This window comes from Eptatretus burgeri, chromosome 7 (assembly GCF_056783735.1).
Source record: "Eptatretus burgeri isolate ZD-2024b chromosome 7, Ebu_testis_v1, whole genome shotgun sequence".
Taxonomy (NCBI): domain Eukaryota; kingdom Metazoa; phylum Chordata; class Myxini; order Myxiniformes; family Myxinidae; genus Eptatretus; species Eptatretus burgeri.
The window spans coordinates 88,173,287-88,201,195 of NC_140967.1; the positions used below are offsets into that span (position 1 = coordinate 88,173,287).

General features: G+C 41.6%; 1 protein-coding gene across 12 annotated transcripts in view; it reads right to left on the bottom strand.

Annotated features, from left to right (window-relative positions):
• AK7 (adenylate kinase 7) overlaps positions 1–27,909 on the bottom strand; it is a 46,376-nt gene that overhangs the window by 9,659 nt on the left and 8,808 nt on the right. For 2 of the 12 annotated variants that reach the window (XM_085889480.1, XM_085889485.1), the window contains exons 2-12: positions 24,119–24,292; positions 23,459–23,567; positions 17,975–18,069; positions 15,797–15,907; positions 15,618–15,698; positions 15,189–15,277; positions 14,927–15,017; positions 14,174–14,251; positions 6,760–6,906; positions 5,699–5,827; positions 5,271–5,403 (exon numbers count right to left, since the gene is read on the bottom strand). In XM_085889480.1, coding sequence (XP_085745606.1) covers positions 5,271–5,403; positions 5,699–5,827; positions 6,760–6,906; positions 14,174–14,251; positions 14,927–15,017; positions 15,189–15,277; positions 15,618–15,698; positions 15,797–15,907; positions 17,975–18,069; positions 23,459–23,567; positions 24,119–24,292 — 1,237 coding nt within the window. The remainder of the gene's footprint in view (positions 1–5,270; positions 5,404–5,698; positions 5,828–6,759; positions 6,907–14,173; positions 14,252–14,926; positions 15,018–15,188; positions 15,278–15,617; positions 15,699–15,796; positions 15,908–17,974; positions 18,070–23,458; positions 23,568–24,118; positions 24,293–27,909) is intronic. The other 10 variants (XM_085889489.1, XM_085889488.1, XM_085889481.1 and 7 more) reach the window with 9 other exon arrangements.

Here is a 27,909-nt window from a genome sequence, read left to right on the forward strand (position 1 = left end):
TAGTCCCAGTGCTGTTAATAACTCAGAATGACAAGACTATTATTCATATATATATCTAGCAAATGTGTATTTCACTGGAATTTGCTTCCGAATGTAGTCCACTGACTGTATCATGATGATACCCAATGTCCAGTACTGTGCAGTGGCTAAGCCATTGATGCAGTGCACCTTCCACCGCTCCCAACTCCACTCCTTGTTGCGACGGGTATAAACATGTAGGGAATTTGGAATTTCCCTGCAGTGTTAGATCAAACACCTACTCTTTTCAAAAGGTACTCAATCCACTAAATATGTTTCATGCATCCAGTTTTAATGCAGAAAATCAGCTTAATGGCAGATACTCTTTGTACAAAGAAAAGAATGCTTAGGAACTCAGAGCATGTGAGGACATTTCCAAAGGTTTTGCGTATGACCGTGCCGAACTCCACGCAACTTTTCAAATGTCATTGTGCAAGGTAGCTACACTGAAATTTCTTGCTTATAAGCAGTAATATATAGGTGGAGTTGACATGTTTTTCCTCTGTGGACATACGTGTATTAAAAAAAAATCATGTTCTGTTGGGAAACCCTCCTTGGGAGAGTTGCCAGCTGATGATGAAGTTTTTGGGGGAACATTCTCTTTGTTTGATCTGCAGGAATGAAGATTAGGGGAAAAAAAAAATCTACACAGAAAAAAAAAGTTTTAAACAGTTTTTAAAAAATTGGTCATTTGTAGAAAACCATTCCTAACTAGTCCTGGTTGATAATATCAATGCATCACCAGGAAGAAAAAATATGTTCTCAATGAATATGCAACATCAATATCGATCAATTTGGAGGCAAAAACAAAGAGGAAATTGCCATTTGACAGAATTGGCCAGGAAGATTAAAAAAAACACATAAGAAATCTACACTATTATACAGGAAACAAACACATGCATATGTGGGAAACATTATGCATCCAGATCAGGAATCAAACCCTGGTTTTCTGGTAAATCATACCAGTCATACCAATGTGCTGCCATCTGGGCTATCTGGGTGACCCTGCTTGCTCTGCACACAATTCTCCCACATATGGAGATGTCACTCTCTTGCTCCCACTGCTTCTGGGACACTACCAACCATTGGAGCAGTGAGGAATCTCATGGTCCATGAGAGGGTCTTCCCCCCGTTGGGGGGAACAATTCCATGTCCGCTATTATTCATCACAGGGGGCATATACAATTATATTATACTGGCTTACCAGAGGACCTGGTTCGATTTCTGGTTTGGGTGCATAATTTTTCCCAAACACACATATGTTGGTTTCATGTTCATTTATAATTGTATTTTTTTGGAACAAGCTTTGATGGCGATACCACGGTTCGATACCACAGTTTCTGCGTGCTGTATTAAAATGCTGTTTTAACTAACCCCATTTTGTTCAATCCTGTACTACCCCCCCCCCTTCTCCACAAGTGACACTAACCCCTATATATAGTTTGAGAGAGGGAGGGAGACAGAAAGAGGGAGAGAGGGAGACAAGAGGGAAAGGTCCATAGGGACTGATCGGCACTCTGACTGTGACCGCGCTGCCCTGACAAATCCGGGCAGCAGGAAAGAATGGTGGAAGATTTGGCCCCCAACTTGTGTTGGGTGTACAACCGCTGCAAAGAGGCATCCCCAATAGTTGCAGGCATTGGAGTTGAGCAGCTTGATGGTGGAGTGGGTAAAGTCTTGTTGGATTCCCCTCACTGCTGTGAACCCAATTCCCATAGATGCTCGGCAGAAATTTCTCCACCCTGCAACACAGAGTCCTCATCTGTCCATAATTTTCTCCAAACCACAGTGACGTTCATTGGCAAGTTGACACAAATGTCCCCAAAATAGCTGACTGGACCTATTTAATTCTGTCACATCACAGACAGGTTGATTGTCTCACTGTCTTCTACCACCTCCTTTCTGATCTTTCACCCTCTGCCTCTGCCCTTTTTGTGCCCTGTCCTTCACCTCCTCACCCCACCCCCCTCCTTCACCAGATTTCTGCAGGGCACACACAATCTGCTAGCAACCCCCTTCCAGTGAAATTCCCAAAATCCAGACTCACTGCTCACCGCATTCGCTCCTCTTTTCTCTTGTCTGTGGAACCAACTTCCACATTATCTTCAATCTCATTCTTCAATCTCGAGCTTCAAGACGGTTGTTCCAGAGCATCTCAGGTCATTTCCCAATATATAACCACGATCTTTCCTACCTTCATTAACCCTCTCCAAGCCCACCACTTTCCAAGTTTCCAGGTTATCGGGTTTCCTCTGCTCCCTCACCCTCCTCTTGGTTTTTTTTTTTTTGTTCATTTCCACTTCTGTGACATGAGAGTTTTTACCTTTATTCACAAATGCAACAGGTGGTGAGGAAGGGCTTTTACAGAAGATCCAGGTTGGAGTGGAGGAAGTAAAGGAACAGCTTGGTAATATAAGAGAAGATAAGGCTCCGGGTCCAGATAATATGCAACCGAGAGTATTGATGGAGGTGGCTGAGCAGGTAAGCGAGATGTTAATGGATATTTTCAATAGTTCCCCGGAGTCAAGACAGGTACTGGAAGATTGGAGAGTAGCAAATGTAACACCATTATTTAAGAAAGGATCCAGAGAAGAATTGGGAAACTATAGACCTGTTAGTTTGACTTCAGTTTTGGGGAAGGTGTTGGAGACATTAATTAGGGACCAGATGAGGAGCCATTTAAACAAATACAAACTAATTCAAGGTAGTCAGCATGGGTTTACCAAAGGTAGTTCCTGTCCAACAAATCTTTTAAAGTTCTATGAAGCAGTTTCTGATTGGGTGGATGAGGGAAAGGCAGTGGACATCGTATATCTAGACTTTAAGAAGGCATTTGATAAGGTACCACATCGGAGGTTGTTAGCCAAAGTGAGGGCTTGTGGCCTGGCTGGTCAGGAAGCTAATTGGATTGCAAACTGGCTTAGTGAGTGAGAGGATGTCTTGCTGGGAGGATGTAAGTGGTAAGCTACCTCAGGGATCAGTACTTGGACCATGACTATTCATTATTTACATACACGATTTATATAATGGGGTGAAGAGTAAGCTTTCCAAATTTGCAGATGATACAAAGCTTGGAGGTAAAGTGTATAGCAGAGGGGGTGGTGATCAGATTCAGGAAAGTATTGATACTTACATAGAGTGGGCAAAAGATTGGCAGATGGAATTTAACCTGAGCAAGTGTAAGGTGTTGGGGATGGAAAGAACAATGAAAATAGAGATTACAGGATGCAAGGGGTCATTTTGGAGCGTGTCAAACAGGAGAAGGATCTGGGGGTGGTAATAGATACGGGAGGTAAGCAGGCAGCACAGTGCCAGGCAGCTATAAGTAAAGCAAATAGTGTTTTTGGTTGTTTTCGGAGGGGGATCATTTATAAATCAAAAGAGGTGGTGTTAACATTGTACAGGAATTTAGTGAGGGCTACATCTAGAATATTGTGTGTAGTTCTGGTCATCACAATTCAGGAAGGACATAGATGCCATAGAGAGGGTTCAGTGCAGGGCTACTAGATTGATTCCGGGCCGAGCTAGACTCAGCTATGATGAGCGGCTGAAGGAGACAGGGAGAAAGGAGGCAGTTACGAGGAGATATGATAGAGATGTTTAAGATAATAAAAGGTATGGATAAAATAAGTGCAGATGAATTAGTCAACAGAGTAGACAGTGATAGGACCAGGGGCCATAGCCTGATTGTAAAGAAGAGGAGAGTTAAGACGGTCATAAGGCAGGGGACTTTTACTCAGCATGGAATGGTCTCCCTGGAAAGACAGTGGCAGCAGAAAAAGTAGATAAGTTTAAATTAGAATTAGATAGGTACTTGGAAGTTATGGACATGGAGGGGTATGGGGATGTTGATATGACTTTTAGGTAGTTTGAGCATTGATGGGTGATTGTGTGCATGTGTACGGAGTGCTGTTGGTGGAGGTCTCGTCAAGGGAGTTTGTGTGGTTGATGTTGTGTGTTTTTAACAAAGACCATGCCCCCTCCCCTGATGGGGAAGAAACAAAAAAAATACAAAAACTGCAAAAACAAACAAACAAAAAAAAAACAAACAAAAATATTTATTTCATTAATTAAAAACATTTTTTTGTATTTTCTTCCTTGGATCTTGTGTTGATAAATTAGGATGGTGTTCGCGCAGGCATGATAGCTGAATGGCCTCCACCTGTTAGATTTCCTTGTAAATCCTTGTAAATCCTTGTAAATTACCTCCATCACTGAAGGTGAAGGAAATTGTTTTCACCTCTTTCTGTCTGTTTGTGCACAGGATATCTCAAAAAATTGTGGACGGATCTAGATGAAATTTTGTGGACAGGTTCGGAGTGTGACAAGGACGAACTGATTAGATTTTGGTGAAGATCCGAATCCAGATCTGGATAAGAGAATTATTTAATTTTTAAACTGATTAATTATTCAACATTGATAGGGCAAAAATGATATATGACACGATATCTCAAAAAGTTGTGGACGGATTCGGATGAAACTTGGTGGACATGTTGGGTGTGTGACAAGGATGAATTGATTCAATTTTAGTGAAGATCTGGATTCCGATCCAACTACCAGAATTTTTCAAGTGATTCTTCACCATTGAGTGATTGGGCCAAATACAATATATCGCACAATATCTCAAAAAGTTTGGACGGATTCGGACGAAACTTTGTGGACACGTTGTGTGTGTTGCAAGGACAAACTGATTCGATTTTGGAGAAGATCCAAGTCCGGATCTGGATACGAGAATTATTTAATTTTCAAAGTGATTCTTCACCATTGAGAGATCGGGTCAAAACGATATGTAGCAAGATATCTCAAAAAGTTGTGGACGGATTCGGATGAAAATTGGTGGACAGGTTGGGTGTGTGTCAAGGACGAATTGATTCGATTTTGGTGAAGATCCGAATCCGGATCTGGATACGAGAATTATTTAATTTTTTAAGTGATTCTTCACCATTGAGAGACTGGGCCAAAAACGATGTCGTACTGTATAGCGTGATGTTTCAAACATATATTGGGCCCGGTATGTTCTCGTGGATCAGGCAGTACGTGGCGGAGGTATGCGCTCTACCGAGTGCCCTTCTAGTTTTCGTTCTGTTATGTCCTAGTCCATTCTGTGTTATAATTCCTCCACGAGCCTCGACTCTGGAGACAAAAGAAACACCTCTGTCAAGAGTATGGGCCGGCATCACCACCACAACCAAAGTTCTCAATGTGATGTAATTTACACCACAAAGTGGATTTAAAAAAAAAGAACCACATACCATTATTTTGCTCCATTGATACCTGGATCTCTCCAAGAAGTGTCTCAGCATCTTGTGCACTGACCATCTCTTCCTCTAAATTTTCTTCATCGCCATCCTCTCTTTCTTCATCAATGTGCAAACTCACTTCTTTCTATGTTTCCATGAATAGGTTAGATTTTTCACTTCAATACGTTTCGTTTTCAGTCACATAATTGAATGAGACTTAAACGACTTTTCACTTATTGATTAAACTATGTTTATGCAATTTAAAACCAGTCAACATAAGATATTTTGTTGTAGAATAATTTAATGCGCAGAAGGAAATCTCAAATCTAACATGAAAATAAAAAGAAAGCAACTGTAATTTGCTCCTGGTAGATTAAATTTATGAAAATCACTTGTGACATACTTATTCACTTCCATGCTCCTTTATGTATGCCACCTACCAGCTTCTTAAAACCCTCTCCAATGGCCTCCTTAAGTATAACGTGGTGCAACCTGTAGTACTGACAAAGTTTCTGCACTACTGTGGTCTTCCCAACAGCTGGAGGACCGAGGACACACAGGCGTAATGGCTGAACAAGATGGAGGAAAATGGAAGAGAGGTCAAAAAATTAGATGTCACCAATCATGTAAAACATTAAGCTCATGACTGCTTATGTACGCCAGATATCAATTTATAATAAGGACCGTCTATCATTTGGTTTTTTTAATGCAGGTATCACACATTTTTCTTGTAGATTGTGGATGGAAGAGCAGAAGAGCAGAAAGACAGGGGCAAGGAATCAACAGACAAAATCAGGCAAAGGGAAAACAGTTGGAAAGCAACAAATAGATGGACCACAACACTAGCAGAGGAATTACACGAAACTAGTGAGAATATGCACAGTCTCAGCATGTATAGTAAGGTTGGTAGTGGAAATGGAAGAGACCATAAAGTGGCGGTGGGGAGCAGACTCAAAATCCTGTAGGGAAGAGCTCATGATAACGGACACAGAAAGACAAGTGCACAGCCGAGAAAAGAGGAGTTTGAAAAAAATGGAGGTGAACCATGCGTTTACACTTAGGGAGAGTAACAAGGAGAGGGCTTCTGGAATAATGGGTGCAACTTGAATGGGCAGGGGCTGGGTGGAAAGGTGAGAGGTCAGGAGAAGTAAGACCAGAATAAATAATAGACATCACATATGGTACAATGCAAATATGGTGGCATTTTGTGACTCCACAACCCCTTTCCTCCCCACCTGTCACATTTCATGCCGCTTCTGTCTCCTCTCCTTTTTACTTATCACAACCCAACTCTCTTAAGTTTCTCTCCACTCCTCCCACTGCTTGTACCCTTATTTCCATCTCCAATCACCCACAAAGTGCTCTCTTGTTTCTTAATTTTGTCTCCCATTCAAATGCAAGAAAGAATTGTCCCCTTCATAAAGGGATGCAATGTTTACGTATTTCACATTGTTTAAACCACATTGCTTAACTAAGCAGTGTAAAAAATGTAAGGAGTTACCGAAAGCCCTCTGGTTTCTTGGTATTCCTTGATGATGAGGTTAATATTCTCAATAAGGCCCCCAATTGCGAACCACTTAATCGTCGCCTTCTTGGAACAAATTCCTTCCATCCGAAGATTAACTGTCAGAATGTCATAGTCCCTCTGCTGCAAGTAAGCATACAAAGTTACTTAACAAGGCTCCTCAACATGCAGAGTTTTTGAAATCATTTTCATCTCAGTGGTTTGTTTGAACATCAGTTTAATGAATATTTTTTTAACCTCCTGTTTCATTAAAATGGCTTTCGCCTCATGCAGTTTTTTCCTTTGTGAATATCTTTTCCAAGGTAATATATATCTTTATCTTTACTTTTATTTTTATTTCTATCTATTCATACATATATATATATATATATATATATATATATATATATATATATATATATATCTCTATATATATATATATATATATATATATATATATATATATATATATATATATATATATATATATATATATATATCTCTCTCTCTCTCTCTCTCTCTCTCTCTCTCTCTCTCTCTCTCTCTCTCTCTCTCTCTCTCTCTCTCTCTCTCTCTCTCTCGGCTGTTGGTGGGTTGAGTAGAGTGTCATGGTGGCTGTGTTGGCTTGGTGAGCTGTGATCTGCCCTGTTTTTTGCTTTTCAATCCCCTTTCGCCTCGTTTTTTCACCTCCTTTCCATAGTTTCCTTCTACGCATCATTATTTGTGCCCACACCCTCCCCTCTTTGTTAGACCTTGTGCTTCATCCTTCCCTCGCGCCGTCGTCACCCCACCCCACCCCGCCCATCTGTCCTTGTTATTTCGTGGTTTGCCCTTCGATTCATCTCTTCCCCTTCCCTCCCCATCCCCATCCCCCTGTTTTCTCCTCGCATACTTTTTCCCAGAGATAGAGAGAGAAAGAGCCCACAGCTTCTTTGTGGATAGCTTTTAGTTGGCGGCCCATCCCGGCCCTTCAACTGGTCGTTTTTTTCTTCACTGTAGCTGTGTTTATTTCCTTTGGAAATCTGTCTCGGCTCGTATTTAATTACTGCACGAGAGCAATCACCCCTCCCCCCCTTCCTAAATATGACTTCGTATTCCCGTTATGCGGCATTTGAAGCATTAACAGTAAAACATGGCGTCGTCTGCGTCCCGCCCAATGACGTCAGCGTCGAGGATCTCGTTATCGCTACAGGAAACGTAGTCGCTACTGACAAAGTTCGTGCAGCCTCGCGAATGAACAAACGTGTGGTTATCTTCGTGTCTGAGACAGAACTTGTTCACGCAATTGTATCGACCGGACTATCAACAGATGACGGACATTTCGTGCTCGTCTCCCCTCTGGACACACCGGCCGTGAAGGTCATTATCTCGAACGCTCCTCCTTTCCTGAAGAATCAGACACTGATCTCCGAACTATCTCATTATGGTACTGTGGTTTCTCAGATCACCATGTTACCTTTACGTAGCCAGGACGATCGGACGAAGCATGTGATGTCTTTTCGGAGACAAGCTTACATGGTACTTCCTCCCTCGAATGCTGAAAGAACCTTGAACATTGTTTTAAAACTCAAGATTGATAATCATGATTACCAAGTATACGTAACCACTGACACCTTGAAATGTTTCGAATGTGGTAATTTTGGACACATGAAACGATCTTGCCCAAAGGCGACCTCGTCGAACGATGAAACAAACCTCGTCAACAAGAATACGTCTTTTTCTTCTTCCTCGACTGTGAAGGAAGCGAATCCTGTGTCTGGTAATAATGCATAGTCCTCCCAGTCCTCCCAGTCCGATAGTCTAAACAGCAAAACGAATGTTTGGGATGGTTTCACCATCGTTTCATCAAGAAAGCGAAAGACTTTACCTGATGGTCGTTTAACCCAGAAGAAGGCAGCATTTACAAATGAGGAATCTGTTGGTATTGTTCCTGCACTTTTGACTGACACCATTCTACAATGCTTACCCGGAATGGACCCGATACCTACGGCCAACAAGTTTACCCTACTTGCCAGTGAGGACATAGACGTCTCCCTTACACAGACCGCTTTACCTGTTATCGCAGTAAACAAAACTGGTTCACTCGTTAAAAACTCTCCTATTGGAAAGTCCATTGACAGTGATACACAGACCACTAGTGATGATCCTGCTGTCACTTCAGTAAATGTTAACCCTGAATCCTTGTCAGCAGGAAATAGCGAAACAAATGTTAACCCTGTAAATGCTCCCAGTCCATCACGTGGTGAAGCTGGAAACGCAGGAAATGTTAAAATGGATGTTTTACGAGAGAGACCCCCAAAATACTGTATACCTCTACGATGCCGTTGGAGGTTGATAACTGTTACGGTCGAGGGAAGCGATATCGCTACATTCGCTGATGGTGTTTCCGTTACTTCACCAGGAGGTGTTCCCACAATGGAAGAGCACATAGACATGGTAACCAGTACAGATCCGTGTATCAATACTGACGACAGTATCGATATGCAGGAAAGTACAAGTTTGTGTGACTCGGAAACTAAAACCGACTCTGACTAATCTGACCTGGAGAAAACAAACAGGAACAGTAAGGTGGAAACGGTGGAGAAGCTGACCAGTCAAGGTCCTACCCTCCCCCCCTCCCCCTTTGAACAAATAAGACTCTTCTTACAAATACATACAGGAAACACAATATAAACCTGATGCAATACTTTCCAGATCCACCGTCCTTCCTTTAGTGTGCTCAGGCTATCGTACGTAAGTCTGACTTATTCGGTTTCCACCAGACACACTGTCACCGCTTAAAAAAATTGTTCGCCAAGGCGAAAAGGGATTCTCATCAATTATCCCACTTCTGATCTTATTCTTAGAAGCTATTATTTTCCTCATGGTCAGTTTCAAGATTGGAACAATAAATGTTAATGGTGGTGGGAGTCCACTCCGCAAGATCCAAATTAAACAGTTGGTAGAGGTCAACGGTCTTGACATAGCTTTGTTACAAGAGACCTATGCTGTCCGATCTGTTCATGCTCAGTGGCGACTATTTATGGACAAGGAATGTTTCTTCAGTAACAACTCCACGTCAAAGGCAGGCATCATGTTTGTCTTGGGGAAACATTTCCATCCGTCCTGCCTTAAATTTATGAGTATTATTGATGGACACCTTGCCTCTGTGACCTTCTCTATCAATCAGGTCAAGTTCGCAATTCTCAATGTGTACGCTCCAAGCAAAAATGACGAGCGGATCTCCTTTTTTGCCGAACTGAGAAAATTCCTGCAAACACTGGATTTGCAGACTTGTCTAATTATTGGTGGCGATTTTAACTGTACTGTTAATGCTTCATATGACCGGAACGGGCCAGAACCCCAACCACGTACTGCAAAACTTTTTGCAAACATCATTGCGAAATATAATCTTCATGATATTTGGCGCGTGCAGCATCCTTCTGATCGGTCTTACACATGGTGTCGTTGTTTAAACAACCACATCTCACTTGCGAGGCTTGATCGCATCTATGTAAATTTATTACATGGAGTTTATAAATTCGATATCGTGCCTTCTGGTTTCTCTGACCATTCCCTAGCTCGAGTCTTTATTCAACTCTCAAAACCATGTCCAGGGAGCTCTCACTGGAAATTCAATAACAGTTTACTAGAAAACCTCAACTTCATTCAGGCCTTTGAATCCTTCTGGACGGCTCTCCTAGAACAGAAGTTAAGCTATTCCGTTAACCCGTTGATATGGTGGGATTTAGTAAAAACCCAAATTAAAGGTTTCTGTCAACAGTATCAGTTTTTCTTAACAAGGGCTGATATGACCATGAAGTTAAAAAAATATTACAGTTAGAGATTTTACAACTCCAACGGGTCGTCGGACATAATAATAGCAACATACAAAAAACCTTAACTGAGAAACAGTCCTTATTAAAGGAAATAACCGAGAGGAATGCACGTGGTGCCTTAGTTCGGATGAGGGTGCGACACCTGAATGAGGCAGACGTACCAACCAAGTACTTATTTTCCTTAGAGAAACGTCTTCCCAGTAAACAGCTTTCTCAGCTGCGATTGGCAGATTCATCCATTATCTTTACACAATCAGAAATCAAACTTTTCGTGAAGGAATACTTTTCGGAAATATATTCAATGGAACAAATAAATCCTGTCAGTGTCGCCTCGATCTCCGTAGGCCTGCCAGTGTTGTGTGCAGATGGGCGTTCCCAACTGGAAAGACCCATCACCTTGGATGAACTTGGCACTGCCCTGCACGGCCTTGCCATTGGGAAAGCACCTGGATTGGATGGACTTACAACCGAATTTTACAAGAAGTTTTGGCACTTATTGGGTCCAGAACTCATTAACACCTTGAACGCAAGCTGCCAGCTTGGAGAGCTACCTCGGAGTTGCCGACGAGCTCTTGTTACCCTCATCCCCAAAAAGGGAGACATGCTGAGTATTGAAAATTGGCGTCCTATCTCCCTGTTATGTACGGACTATAAGATATTTTCAAAAGCCCTGGCATCGCGACTTACTCCTCATTTATCCTCGTTGTTGAAAGAAGACCAATGTTACTGTGTCCCAAAACGTTCCATCTATGACAACATCTCCCTTGTGAGAGACATCATTGAACTGTGCAAGGAAAACCCTAAAGATTTAGGACTTCTTCTCCTTGATCAGGAGAAAGCCTTTGACCGTGTTGACCATCGGTACCTTTTCGAAGTACTTGAGCGGTTTGGACTTGGTTCGACCTTCATCTCTTATATTAAAATACTATATAATAATATTTCTAGTGTGCTTAAGATAAACAATGAACTTGTTGCACCTTTGTCTGTTAACAGGGGAGTTAGACAAGGTTGCCCTCTTTCCGGGTTGCTTTATGCTCTCTCCATCGAAACCCTACTGGTTTCTTTATGCTGTAGACTAACAGGATTTAGTTTGTCCCAGCTTGAACGGCCCATCAAGGTACTGGCATACGCCGATGATGTGTGTGTGTGTTCGTAAAAGATATCAATGACATTAACGTCATTCGTTATTGTTTATCCATATTCGAAAAGGTTTCTTTAGCCAAAGTAAATTGGAACAAAATGAGTGCCCTTTGGCTCGGTCCATTGTGCTACTTGGTGCCAAGACTTCCTGCTCCACTGTCATGCGCCAATGATGGTGTGAAATACCTTGGAGTGTTTTTAGGTAATAATACCACAGTAGCAAAAAATTGGGGTGGTCTGCTCGAGTTTGTTGAGGGTAAACTGCAAAAATGGAAAGGTCTGATCACACAACTGTCATATCGTGGAAGGGTCTTGGTCATCAACACACTGGTGGCCTCCACCTTATGGCACAGGTTCTTCGTGCTGCATCCTCCAGCAGTGTTGCTTCAACAGCTCCAGAAGTGCTTTGTGTCCTTTTTCTGGGATGGAAAACACAGGCTGCAACCTGGGGTCCTCAATTTACCACTGGCCGATGGAGGCCAAGGCCTGGTCGACATAAAGAGCCGGCTAATGGCCTTTTGACTCTCGGTTGCTCTTTGCATGCAATACACGCGACCCTCTCCACCATGGGTCAACGTCGCTCGTCACTTTTTGCAACAGGCTGGGAGGCTAGGCTATGACCACTCTCTTTTACTGATGGACCTTTCCAAAATTGACACATCCTCCCTCTCTGGTTTCTATCAGAGCATGCTAAATGTGTGGCAAGCTCTGACAATAACAAGAGCTACACATTCTTACACGAAACAGATGTTTCTGGAAGAACCTTTGTTCTACAACTCTTTTTTCCATGATATGCCTGCTGATAGGTGTTTTATTCAACGCTTTACCGACAAGGGCGTTAAATCTGTCACAGATCTTCTCAGCCCAAACGGCAGCTGGATCAGAGCTGATACATTGGCAAGCCTGGTCGGTGTGCGATCCTCTCGAATCGTGGCACGCATATTATGTAGTGTGCTTTGGACAGACACACAGCTTGCACCTGCTTGGGAGCAGGACCACCAAAGCAATGAACAAAATGCACATCGAATACCTTCTCTCTCTACCTTTCCTGAACTCGTATGTGCTTTTTCTCTTGCCAGCCCTCTTCCTTGTCCTCCTTTTAACGTAGGCTTCAATGGCTTTCCCAAACAAAAGGACCTTTATTTGGGTTGTGTAAAATTTATTTCACAACGGCAAATAACACAGCAGAGGGTTCGATGGAGAAACCTCTTACCTTGTTGTGCCCCTTATTTTCCTAACTGGAAAGGTTTTTATCACCCTCCTGTACCACCACGACATGGCGACCTCCAATGGAGATGAGTACACTGGATCCTTCCTTCTAATCACTTGTTACACCGTTTTTCAAATCTGCTTGTAGATGAATGTCCTTTTTGTAATAAATCTGAAAACCTTTTTCACATCTATGTTGAATGCCAACGGTTGGCACCTTTATTTATTTTACTTCAGAATTGTTTTGTGAGGTTTGGTTTGATTTTTAACACTTGTGTGTTCATCTACGGATTGGATATCCCACACAAAAATTCCAATGCTGTGTTTGCCAATTTCCTACTTGCTCAGGCAAAGATGGCAGTATATAAGTCAAGGAAAAGAAAACTTGATGGTGTTGGAGTAAATGATGAAGATGCTTTGTTTTTGTTCAAAAATCTTGTAATAAGTCGTGTTAAATTGGATTTTGCTTTCTTTTCAGTAACTGGAAGATTACCGCAGTTCGAATCAAAATGGTGTATAAAGGAAGTTATTTGCAAAGTCTGAGAGGAATGTTTATCCTTTTGTGAAATGTTTTGTATATAATCCACCCAATTCATCCTTTCCTTTCTTCAGAAATTGTTTCTTGGTTTTCTAGTTTTCTTTCTTTCTCTGAAATGAAAATGTAACTCCCATTTGGGGGCTTTCCTTTCTATTTTTATAATAAAAAGATACAAAAGTCTCTCTCTCTGTCTCTGTCTCTGTCTCTGTCTCTCGTCTGCCTAAAGGCAGTTTCAGTGCTGCCATAGCAGTCTTGAGGCAAGAATTACACTTGGTGGTTTTCCAATGCCCTTCAAGCAGTTTCCACAACAGGAATTTGGACTTTGCTCAGGCTGTCGGTGATAACTCGTCTACTCTTCATTGAAAGACACTGTGGGTGAATAATTGAACCCAGACTACACAGTTCAAACTCAGGTGTGCTATGTCAGCACCATCCTTCTCAGAACATCTTGCTATAAAGAACATCAAAACAACAGAACATGTCAGAACATCAGAACATCTTGCTTTGTTGGTCTGTAATTGGCTATAAAATGCAAATTTATGTCACATGCACTTTACAGTCAATCAACGACTCCTGATCGTACGGCATTGCTGTTTCCACAGTAATTTCTACAGCAATAATAATTTTAACCGTTGATGCATTATCTCTGAAATGCTGCAAAAATCAGGGTTTTTTGTCAAATATATAACTATAGCAATTATCTCACCTTGATCTCTCTATTGAGTAATGCCTCTTCTTTAGGAACCTCCTCAATTCTTCCTGGTCCAAGTTCTTTACTTAATTTCTGCACAGTATCGTTGAAACAAAAACATGAATGATACAAACAGTTTAAAAAGTCAAATGTGACAAATATTTGCAAAACTAACAAAATTCGAAGGACACTACCTTTGTTCACCTCCCACCCCGACTGCATCCTCACCAAAAGCGCTCATCCTTCCAGATTTCCTGGTTTTTCCTCCTGTTGTCCATACATCTTGTCCACCCTATGCATCCTCACCTGTCCCCCATTCCTCCCCACATCCATTGTTTGTCCAATTTTCCCTCTATATTGGCCTTCACACCTGGTGTTGGCTTAATGGTTAGGGTGGTGGGTTTGGGATCCAAGGATCTTAAGTTCAAATCCCCCTCGGCTGTTGAATTAATACCAGGTGGGGTTGACTCTGCCTGTCATCCTTCTGAGGTCGGCAAAATGAGTACCAGCTTGCTGGTATCTTGTGTCCGAGTGGCTACCCGTCCAGGATTGTGCCCAATAGCCAAGAAGACTGCTGAGGCAGCACCAACGCTCTGCACAGAGTATGGTCCCAATGGATGGATGGATTGGCCTTCAACTTTGCTGTTGGTGTTTCCCCCTCTCTCTACTGTTCCTTTTTTCTTGTTGCATCATGATCCGTTCAGTATACGAGCTCTTCCACGAGCCTCGACTATGTACACACACAAAGAGAAAATCACTGATACCCACCTTTACAACTTGCAGTAGTGAGGAATTTGCATTATCAACAGCAAGTACGTATCGAGTTTTTGGCTTGTTTTTGGCTAAGTAATGCAAAATGCTGAAAATGGAATATTATTTAAATTAGCTTCCAATTTTAAAGATGCTGCAATGCAAACATATTAACGAATATTACACGAAGAAGGTACACCTCGGGCCAAGGCAAACAATTAGTTGTTATGACAAAAACAAGTAAAATTTGAGAGTTATACTGAGGTGGAAAGTTTCTCACCGTCCCAAGTCCTGAATGTAAATCATTGGAATTGTATTGTTTCCTCTTCCATATACCGGTAAGGCTGAAACTTCCCCAAGCCAGGCCATCTGTTCATCAGGAACAGAAATAGGACAAGCAAAATGCTGAGATTAGCAAGTAAATTTTCAACAAAATAATTGTACATCAGACAACACTGAGATATACAACATGGCAAACCTTGATTATCTCCATAAAAATTACAATGCAATAGAAAATGATCTCAATACCGTACTTCCAGTTATTCTGTTTTCAAAATCTGACTTTTATTTCAACATATTGACTGCGAACATGAGCTTCATGACAACATCACAATTTGTATTTCAATATTACTGTATATCAACATGCATTTTTCCATTTGAACGTGCCCATTTATTTTTATTTAATCCGTGAATAAAATGGATCAGTTACCTTAAAAAGTGGATGCAAAACACTTTCACCCATTCCATATATCAGACCAGCAGCGATAACAAAAGTAGACAACATGTTGCTCTGAAAACAGTGCAACATTAGTTATTATAAGACTGCATTCTATGAACAAAATATTTTATTGTGATGTAATTGACATCATCACAGTCTATTAGACTTACTGTTTTCCCTAGTTTAGTAACAAGTCTCTCCACATCTATATGTTTCTGAAAACTCGGATGTGGTTTCCTCCTTCTAAAGTCTTCTTCTGCTAATGGGTAGAATGAATTGTTCTAGAAACACCAAAATATAAAATATAGGTTAATAGCAGAAAGATAAATGTGTTTATAACTCCTTATACTGCATTCCTCATGCTCCCCATTTGTGGGAAGAATATCTCAACAGGATAAAGCAATTTGGATCACATCGGATGGTTGTTGGAGTTTGATCAACTTTTTTGTCCAATTTAATCATTTTGCTGTGAATTCTGTTCTAGCTAGCGCAACAGTTTTTGTTGTCTATCCGTTGATTGTGAACGTTGACTGTCTCATCAAAGCACTGAGACTGCACTTCTGAAGGTGACGTGACATTCTGTATAAAGCAGAACAATGATCAGTGACAATCCGAATACTTTGGGACGTATCAGCTGCTTTTGACAATTGACCATAATATTCGTATTGACCTTCTTCAATCGAGTTTGGTATCTCTGGAACTACTCTTGGATGGTTTTAATCTTTTTTTTATGGATCATACATATACTGTAAACATTTCAGACTATTCATCAGAGCCACTTCATCAATGTTTCACTGTTCCCCAGGGATATGTTGTTGGTTTACCTTTGTTACCTCTGCCAACAAAGGTGGATGGAGGTTGTGTTTTCACCCATTTTTCTGTCTGTCTGGGTGTGAGCAGGATATCTCAAAACATTATCGATGGATTCGGACAAAACCTCATGGATAGGTTGGGTGTATGACAAGGATGAATTGATTCGATTTTGGTGAAGATCCGGATCCGGATACGAGAATCGTTTAATCTCCAAAGTGATTCTTCACCATAAAGAAATAGAGCCAAAAACTATATATATATATATATATATATATATATATATATATATATATATATATATATATATATATATATATATATATATATATATATATATATATATATATATATATATATATATATATATATATATATATATACATCATGACATTTCAAAAAGTTGTGCATGGATTATGACAAAACTTGGTGGATGAGTTGGGTAGGTGACAAGAATAAGCCGATTGGATTTTGGTTCAGGTCCGGATGCAGATGCAGCCTATCAGTGGGATACAAAACATAAACTGTTCAGCCCGGTGGAGGTATGTGCTCTATCCAGTGCCGTTCTAGTTCTCTCTTTATCTGTATCCACTTTGTACTTGGTTTATGGAATCTCAATATCTCCTGTTAATTGAACCCGATTCTGTACTGAATTCCACAAATCTGACTTCCTGTCACTCTGGAATTCAAACATGGCTGGTCAAGAGCTTTTTCAAACTTAATAAGACTGATGTGATTCATTCTAAAAAAATTTAAACCTCCGATCATGAAACTTGGGGATCATCACCTGTTGTCTGTGTCCATGGTTTAAAGCATAAGTGACATTTTGGACCAGTGCTTTCATACAAGCTGCAAAATACGTGAAAATTTTATTTATTTTCAAAGGTCTGTACAACATTGTCAAAATCTGCTAGTGGCTATATCAGCAGAATACTGGAACTTTGGTTCATGGCTCTCATAATGTTGGTGTAGCTAGAATGACTGCAAACCACTGCTAGCAGGCTCACCTGCCCCTTCTCTCAAGCCCCAATGACTTATTTATAATATCGTAGTCAGGCTCGTAGTTCTTGCTCATAAATTCAATAACATCACTCTAATCATCAATAAAGGTCATTGTTTCCCAGTATGCCAGTGTGCAGATTTTAAAATATCACTGATGACCAACAAAAGCCAACAATAAATTGCATTCCTGCAAATTTCTGATTGAATCCCACTTTATATGCTTGTAAACGCTAAGTGTTCATCTGAAGGATGACACAATATGTGATGCAACACCCTGCCTGCGAAGCACAAATCAGACAGTTTATAAAGGAGCTGATAATCCAAACCAGACTGGATAGCTCCAAGACTACCTCTGCATCATCTAGTCAGGACTTTCCATTCATAATAAGAACACTAAAAGACCATGGATAGAAGAGTACAGCATATAGGATTTGATCCAGAAATCACTGTATCATGATGTAATGCCAAACAAGCAAATAGTCCAGGTAGGTATAATTTACGTGTTGATCTTTCAGACAAACAGTAATCTTACTTACAGGTTTAAGTAGCTTGGTATATGCCCAGGTCATTACGGTAGAGATCAATAGAAAGACCTTGGGGCTTTTAAAAGTAGTAATGGAATCGTGAAGCTCTGGAAAAGAGTAGGCATTGGAAAGTTTAAATAATCTTAACTATTTACAAATCTAAGTCTCCAAATTAATAATCCCATATGAGTTACACAAACATATGATTTGCATTTAGTTATTTAAAATAAATGTATTGTGTTAAAAGTCGGAAGAATAAAGGTGTTCATAGAAAAGGCCGATGACATGTTTGCTGAAGAGTTTGATCTTGTGATGCCTTGTGCAGTACGTATTAACACAAGGTAGACATCATGTCCTCTTGACTTGTGATATGAATGTCAAATGCAATTATTTTCTGATTTGAATATATGATCCAAGTTATGCCAAAACTGGAATTATGGGAAACCTACTCACCACAGGAATATGACAATTAGTTTAGCAACCCAAAAGCCAAATCTTTGCCAAAGATGCCTTAGGATCTTATTCACCCATATGATTGTAGATGGGATCGCTTGCTTTAGGTTCCTTCCAAAATAAGTCAATCTGTCATGTTTAAACCCAGAACTACATATTTCAGTCGCTGTCTCGACACTTGTTACTAAGCTCGGAAAAAACAGGAAGTCTACCTCCACTGAGCAATCCTGTAAATACATTGTTATAGTGACGCGATAGTTATATTATAGCTGGGTTTGATGCCCCAACCCAGGGTTACAGATAGGCCTTAAGTCCCAATTCCTCATCAAAGGGCACAAAACCGACAAAGGGTTTCGTGCTCGCACGGTGCGCCAGTCAGATGTACAACCAAACCAGTCAGATATACAACCGAACCAGTCAGATATACAACCGAGCAGCTGGTTATGACGCACCATACATTACTTTACAAAGCGCGAATTGCTTTTACGCAATTATGCACCTTAAGGGCACCGATCATGAAAACACAACCACTTGTACAGCAAGAATGGAGGCCAGGCAGGATTAATAGTTTCTGCATTGTTATTAAAATAAAAACCACAGCAAATCATCAACAAGCAAAACACAATAAACAGCAAATAATATTCCCCCAAATTACCCACAATGCGATCCCAAGCAACACAGATTTCTTAACAGTTCTTATCTTTGAGAAGGCCCAATTCACCTTCTCGACAAGACAACAGTCCAGGGAGTGCAAATGATAATAAACAATACCAAGAGGTCTGTTTCAAAACCAGAGGCAAGCTGAGCAGAAGTTTGGACGCGGAGTTATCGGCAGCTCTGGTGCAACCCACTGTAAAAATCCTCAAGCTCTGCAATTGTGGCTTCCGCAAAGCCCTCTTTACTCTGATGATTAAATATTCACAGCTCTGGTACTTCCAGCCTTGTACATCCAGAGACCCAGGTGCTCTCTTTCCTCCTGCTGTTCCTGCAAATGGCTGTGTCTCTCTCGGCTTTTACGTCTCTCTTCCAGTGCAGCTGTAACGGTCAACTGCCTCTTTATGTCAGCTGTATTGCCAACAGACCTCAAAATCACTCCCTCTCTTTCCAAGTAGCCATTAACGGTCCCAAATGAGAGATAAACTGATAATCCCCGTGCCAGGCCGTGCAAGTCCCGTGCGGTGAGACCAACCACAGACTTCCCCAATGCAGATTTACCACACCTGCACACTCTCATGGGTTGAGCTGCAAAGCTCTTGTGTGCACTTTGTGAAGACATGTAAACAGAGGAAAATAGGGGAGGAGAAAGCAGTGGGATAGCAAAAACAAGCGTCTCACTGTACATACGCAATGCATGTCTATTGCACAAATGGTATGTTATGTTTATCTAAATAAATACTAAGAAATAACTAATGTTCTACTAAACAGTTTTATTAACCCCTAAAGATCATTCCCACCACCCCACCCTCCTCCTTCAGTCCCTCCTGAGGCTGTGCTCAAAAAGGGGAGCAGCATTGGGGTCTGGCCATGCAGTACAACCCCCTTACCTATCCTCCTCCAAATTCACATGCTCAAGATTTCAAAAACAATTCATTATGATGCTACTGCATTGTATCACGAAGACTACTCACTCAGCCGCTATGCATGTACTTATACCTCTATATCCAGATGTAAATTCAACACCATGTGTTTGGAAAAAGTGTGGAGGGAGGGGGGGGAGGATGCACAAGGAGGGCCTCTTCATTCTCTAAAGAGTCTTTGTATTTCAGAAGGTACTGTATCTGGCCCCACTACCCAGTATAATACCCTTCGCAACATACCAAAGTACTTTAACTGGCCTGGAAGACCCAGAAAAATTGCACAATTAAGTGTCTTTTTCACCTGGAGGGCCCACAAAACAACTTCTTGGCCTGGATGGCCCACAAAATGTCTTCTTTGCCCATGTGACCCACAAGCAAATGACAACGCAGCAGGTGGCATGGCAAGACGGTCAGGAAAGGTGACAAGGTGGACTGAAAATGGACATGCAGGTAAGTGGCTGTAGATGGTACAAGCCAACAAGAGCATATGGTCGCAGTTGGTTGGCCGGTTGGCTTTAGCCCTAACCTATCTTATTTCTATCTGCCCCACTAATCCCTCTACTCAATACTAGCTCCTGCCCCACTAAATCCTTCGGAACTAATCTATCCCTGCCAGGGCCTACTAATCCACAAGCTAAACTATCTCCCGGGAGGAAGATCAAGGCATGCATGGTGACAATTAATGATGAGGTGGCATGGCTCACAAGGCCCACTGGCGAGCAGCCTGATGGAGGGGGGTGGGGAGGTGTGCCTACCCCTAGTCTAACAATTTGGGATGCAATGGGTCCACTCAACATCCAATTACCCCACTCCCGTTTAACTCTGGTGGCTGCAGAAATCAACAATGCGAAGGGGTAACATCTCTAACTATCCTAACATCATCAAAAACATGTTCTCTTCAACATTAACTCTCCCCCACCCCCACCACTGTGGTTCTATGTAACCAAATTACCCACTGCCCCACATGCTGGTGCTCTGCTAAGTTTGGGCTTTGCACTCAAAATTTTCCTTTGTGATTTACACAATTTTGTGGCTGGGCCATGTGGCTCCATCTGCAGGATCCCTACCTGACTCAAATGAGACAACCCCGGGATGCTGGAGCCACCATCGAGCTTTACCACTTCTTTCTGAATTCTGGGGAAGTCCTCTCTGACTCCCCCTCTAGTGTACTCCCTGGCACGTGACGTCTCGGGTCCACTCTCAGGGTACCCGGGCCCACAAATCTAAATGCCCCTCAGCGCCCATGGTCTGCTCCAGGCCAGCGTGCTCCCAGTGCCCAGGGTGACCTTCTCCAAATTCCTATATACCATGAGCCACACGCTCAGCCCCTCAACAAACACTTGCACCTTTGCAATAAAAAAGAACTTATTAACACTAGCACCAACATCGGAACCACATCCATTTTCCACAACAGCTGAATTCCGCTATCTACCTACCGCTAATGAAAGTGAGAATTCTCTCCACATGGGAGGGGGGGTGCTTCCTCTTCCTCGTCACACATACCCAACTTCGCACCATCCATTCAATCGTCAATAACTAATACATTTCGAGCCACGCGCCTCATTCAGCTCATCCATCAACTCATTCATTCCTCCTTGCCTTCTGAACTCCATCGGGACGAACAAAGGAAGGAGGAGAGCATCTCCTCTCACGTCCGCCAAGTTAAATCATATTCTAACCCTCTGCAATTTCAGCTTTACAATTTACAATTCACTTCTCATTAACATTTAAAATGTCTCAAAAGTCTTCTAACTCCAAAAGTCCACATTGTCAACCTGCCTGCTTCAGTCTTCTATCTGCTAAGTAACCCCACTGGGCCCCAGGGTTTTCCCTCAGTAACCCAGCAGCTGTGGACTCCACACCCACTTGGGCTGTGCACTTTTATACGAGCCGCCTCTTCCGTCTGTGTTCCTTCTCCTTGTCATCCATTGAACTTGCCTCATTCATGATGACCACACTGTTCACCTCGCTCGTGCGCTGGCCCTCCCCCACACCCAGGCAGGATGCACAAGGCACATGACTTCATTCCCATGGCACAGCTGCTCCACATATGCCAAAGCACATGGTTTGCAAATTGGCCGTGTAACCTCCATAACTGCGACGCATGCCATGGCCTCAGACGTGGGTTCGAGCAACTTGCACATGGGACTCGCACACCGCACACTCACGCACACCTCCTTGGGGAGAGAATCCACCCAGACCTCCGTTAACTGAGCCTGCTCCCCATTGACACCATTACCGACCATGTCCACGTATCTATCCGTACACACAGCAACTCTGCGATGCAGTGTGGTTGTTTCATTAATTTTGCATGGTGGCAATTTCTGCACACACATACGTTTTTAAAGGGAACTTGTATACATTGGACAGCGATTCTATGCTCAAAATTCACAGTGAAAACACTTTAACAGTTATGGATTTAATGAGTAATGATGATACAGTAGAGGATTAATGAATAAAAATGATGGATAAAAATATGATCGGCATATGTGTTCAGTTTAAGTAGACGGAGACGGGACCTTGCCAAAGACTTAAACGAAACCTATCACACACAGGCTCAATTAGGGACACAAGACAGACAAAATAATACACAAAATGAATGGAGTAGAGGTGTGTGGTCTTCCATTTGGATTTGAGACGTCGGTAGATGCACCGTGGTCATGCTATGGCTGTGCACAGCTATCCTTACACCTCTTGACACTCAAACTCTCCTTAGTTCTTTGCTGGGCAGACGGCAATTTATGACTACAGCAGCCCCAACTCCAGCTCTTCCTTGCTTCACCACCTGTTGCATGTCCATTCACTGCTGATGTCTGTTGCTTCACTGCTGGTCTGTGTCTGAGCTTTACTCTCTCACTCGTCGCTTCACTACTCACTGTCTGTCACTTCACTGCTGTTCTCCTTCTGTATCTGAACACGGATGCTTTTTATGGCCGAAGCTCCCCCAGATCTACTGTGGTGAGGTTTCCCCCTGTTTTGCAAGCGTTGCGCTGTTCCCCCGTGGCGACGAAGTTGTAAACGTGTTGGCGCCATCTCATCGGAACATGGGCGGGAGTCGCACACAGGGGTTTGCCATGTTCCCGCACAACATGCGGGGGAGGTGGGGGAAAGGACAATGGAGAATGATTAACAATTGCACATTACAGATGAGAAAGAGGGGGAAAGCAACAGACACCGGGGAGGGAAGGGGGTATAGTAACAAGGAGCTTCTTCCTCGACATTTGATCCTCATCGCTGCTAATTGGCGTTACAAACACATACGTAACATTCATTATAAGTCAAGTAATAAATAATTCACTCCTCATTAACCCCAAGTCATTTTCATTTCAATATCCATTACATACATACACATACACACACAATGTTTTTATAATTCCCCGATGCTTATATGATATGATGTCTTATATTATATGCTATTTCGATCATGCACAGCAGTATGATGAGATCATGCAAAATTAAACGCCACCTTCTACTGCCCAAGATGCCTCTTCTATCTGCTGTGAATCTTCTGTTATATTGTAGATGATGATGTCACATGCCATAAGAGCATTCAGCAAATCTTCTTGTGATGATGCCTGTGTAGTAGACTTTGTGTGACGACATTGGCATATTCCAATGATCGGAATTATATTTCGGGTTCAGTTTTCATAGCCAAGCATGAAAGAATACAAGGCGAAAGGAAACATCAACAACGTTACATTGAGGTTACTTTGCAATATACAGGTTTAAATCCCATTCAAGAAATGGACTGAAGTACGTGTGGAACATTAACTTGAATGTCACCTCCAGCATGGTAATGATGTCGCTCAGTTCGTCATACGTTCAGCATTGCATTACTTAGTTTGGGTTTGATCTTCAACATGGTGAGACTGAGCTTAAAGCTGATCTAGTGAGTAGCAAACGATGGGGGAGAGCGTGTGGAAGGGTGGGGGCAGGGGCTGGGGTAGGGTGGGAGCTGCATGATCATAGGTGGATGTAAAGCCAGCTGTCCAATCTGGAGTTGAAATTGTTAACGTTAAAGATCCCAATGTATCTTTTGAAAATATTAAGTGATATGCTGACACAGTGGTCGAAATCTCTACTTCTGTATAATTAGCATTTTGCGGAGGAAATAATTTTTTCTCACCATTACTGAATCTTTCAAAAATTCTGGTGTTGCTTTTGCATTCACCGTGAGCGTTCCAGCCACACGGTACATCGCATCTGTTTTTCCAGCAGAATGAAGACATCCCTCTTCATCAATGTCACCGCCCTCATTGACTGACGTCTTCAATATATCCACAGTATAACCAGTTAGGTGCTGAGATAAAAAAACAAAACAAAAACATGTCGTTGCAATCAACACAAAATTCATAATGACTTAATTTATATGATTATTGTGAATCTGGTGTCATGGGTGTACCATCATTCTGCTAATTTTTTGTATTTCACATTGCTTAATGAGTACAAGTTATAATTGAAGTTTTCCATCTTCGAAAAATAATAACAAATGCAATCAAATCGGGATTCACTGTGCGTTACATTTTTGCTGCTGATCCTACCTTGTGCCATATACAGTACGTACCATCTCCCACCCCAGCAAGTATCAGACAAGCTACAACATCGTTATCCACAAAAAACATCAGAAATTGCTCTATCTACATCTTGGAAACGATATTCAAACATGAAAGTACCACCGACTCGGCCAGCAGCCCAGACAGGCAAGCACTCAATTGCACAATGGACTAAATCAATGGGATATTGATTGAGGTATGCTAACCACTTTAGGAAGGAAGGAGAAGCTGACGTTTCAGGTGTTAATCCTTCATTGGAGTAAAACTGCGCTCCAACGAAGGATTAATGCCCAAAACGTCAGCTTCTCCTTTCATGCTTGTCAGTGTGGCTGGCATACCTCAAACAACGTTGTGTCAATTTCATCTATTATTCTACCTGTCTGCCAATGCAGACAGGTACTGACCTTCACAGACAAGACTAGTTCTTCATTCTCACCTGCACCAGTCTTGGATGAAGACTACGAGGTGGTTGAAACGATAGACCTGAGCCGTGACTTGGTAGGCAGCTGTGCAAATTTGTGGTTCTTTCCTTTTATTTTTAATGTATTTTTTGTCCCAATTACAACCATTTATTACCTCCACCACTGAAGCTGGTGGATGTAATACATGGTTGTAGTTTTCACCTCTGTTTGTTTGTCTGTTTGTGTGTTGGGTATATCAAAAGGTTGTGGACAGATTCAGATGAAACTTGGTGGAAAGGGCTGGGTGTGTGACAAGGACGAATTCATTGGATTTTGGTGAAGATCCGGCCTATCAGTGGGATACAAGACCTAAACTGTTCAGCCTGGCAGAGGTACATGCTTTCCCGAGTGACAGTCTAAATATTTTTTTTTGCGAATCCTGGAAATCATAGTTATAAGCTTGAATTCCTTGGTACCTTGAAGTTCATCGTGTTGCTTTTATATGACTGTACAATGGAGCACGTCTCTTGACTGTGTGCTGGGGTTTCTGTGTTCATCCACCACTCATGGATGCAGAGGATGCTAAGGCTAGTCATCACTGACATATCTCAACAATAAGCAGAGACCTCGATCCTGTTTCTGTCCTCTGGCACACAGATTCGTGGCTTCTTTGATTTTCTACCAGCTTTCATCTGATCTCACACTTCTGTATCTTTCTACTATCTGCTCAGTTCCAATTCAACATGGCAGAATATGTTCACTGGATAACTCGTTGTTTGTTACCCAAGTGTAAATCCAAGCTTTGTGCTCATTTTGACTCTTTTACATTCTCTGTGATGTAAGACATTGTCTATTTGTGTGTATCCAATTCCACTTTCTTCCAATCTCTCAACATAATGGATCATCACCACATTGTGTTGTTCACTTTCCCTTTCTGCAGTATTTTCTACTCCAACTTTAACCTTGTCCATCTCTACATCACATGCCCGTCGACTTGTTTGTTTGTTACCTCTGTCACCGAAGGTGAAGGAGGTTATGTTTTCACCCCTTTCTGTCTGCTTGCTTGTTATCTTGCCAATACGAAGTTTTTGCAAGATTGTTAGTCAGCTTGTATGTTTTTTACGATTTCGTAAGTATATTGATGACTTCCGTTTCTGTTTGTTACTTACGAAATCAAAAGATTTCGTTTTCGAAATCTAAAGATTCCGTAAGTATATTGATGACTTCCGTTTGTTTGTTTGTTTGTTTGTTTGTTTGTTACTTACGAAATCTAAAGATTTGTCAATTTCATCTAAATCTAAAGATTTCGTAAGTATATTGATGCCTTCCGTTTCTGTTTGTTTGTTTGTTTGTTTGTTTGTTTGTGAGTTTGTTTGTTTGTTTGTAGGCACAATAACTCGAGAACGGAAGAAGCTACCAATGTCAAATTACACCACGTGATTCAGGAGGGTGATGGCTAGTGCTGATTAGATTTTGGTCAAAATCGGTCAAAGGTCAAGGTCACAGTGAGGTCAAACATAATTCCATAAATTCACGTGGAGAAATGGAGTATTTTTGCTTCGCTCGATGTTATGACTCCATTTTAACTTCGATTTTAATTTTGTCTTCGGTTTTTGCGATCGCTTAGAACGCTTAAAACTCGGTTGTAGAAATTCTGGTAAAAATCGGATGTTTTGAAGACGTTTTAAGATTGTATAAAAAATATTTCACTCGACGCGTCACGGGTCGTCCCATGATGCAGTGCGCTCGAGCAGACACGTCGTTGAGTTACGTTAAGGTATAATTGTGTGGTGAAATGAAGATTTTTGCTTCGGTCGACGTTATGATTTTTGATGGTTTGATACAGAATCATCGTAGAAACTTCTGGTTTGCGTTGCTACCTTCTCGAGAGACAGCTTTTATTAGACAAGGTCAGAGGTCAAGTTGACGATTTCGTAAGTACCAGTCTATGACTGCTTGTTTGTTTGTTTGTTACTTACGAAATCTAAAGATTTCGCAAGTATATTGATGACTTCCGTTTCTGTTTGTTACTTACGAAATCTAAAGATTTCGGAAGTATATTGATGCCTTCCGTTTCTGTTTGTTTGTTACTTACGAAATCGAAAGATTTCATAAGTATATTGATGCCTTCCGTTTCTGTTTGTTTGTTTGTAGGCACGATAACTCGAGAACAGAAGAAGCTACCAATGTTAAATTACACCACATGATTCAGGAGGGTGATGGCTAATGCTGATTAGATTTTGGTCAAAATCGGTCAAAGGTCAAGGTCACAGTGAGGTCAAACATCCAAAAAATGATAACTCGAGAAAGGAAGAAGCTTCCAATGTCAAATTACACCACGTGATTCAGGAGGGTGGTGGCTAGCGCTGATTAGATTTTGGTCAAAATCGGTCAAAGGTCAAGGTCACAGTGAGGTCAAACATCCAAAACATTCGATTTTTGATGGTTTGGTACAGAATCATCGTAGAAACTTCTGGTTTGCGTCGTTACCTTCTCTAGAGACAGCTTTTATTAGACAAGGTCAGAGGTAAAGTTGACGATTTCGTAAGTACCAGTCTAAGACTGCTTGTTTGTTTGTTTGTTTGTTTGTTTGTAGGCATGATAACTCGAGAACGGAAGAAGCTACCAATGTCAAATTACACCATGTGATTCAGGAGGGTGGTGGCTAGTGCTGATTAGATTTTGGTCAAAATCGGTCAAAGGTCAAGGTCACAGTGAGGTCAAATATTCGATTTTTGATGGTTTGGTACAGATAACTCAAGAACGGAAGAAGCTACCAATGTCAAATTACACCATGTGATTCAGGAGGGTGATGGCTAGTGCTGATTAGATTTTGGTCAAAATCGATCAAAGGTCAAGGTCACAGTGAGGTAAAACATAATTCCGTAAATTCATGTGGAGAAATGGAGTATTTTTGCTTCGATCGACGTTACGAGTTCGTTTTGACTTCGATTTTAATTTTG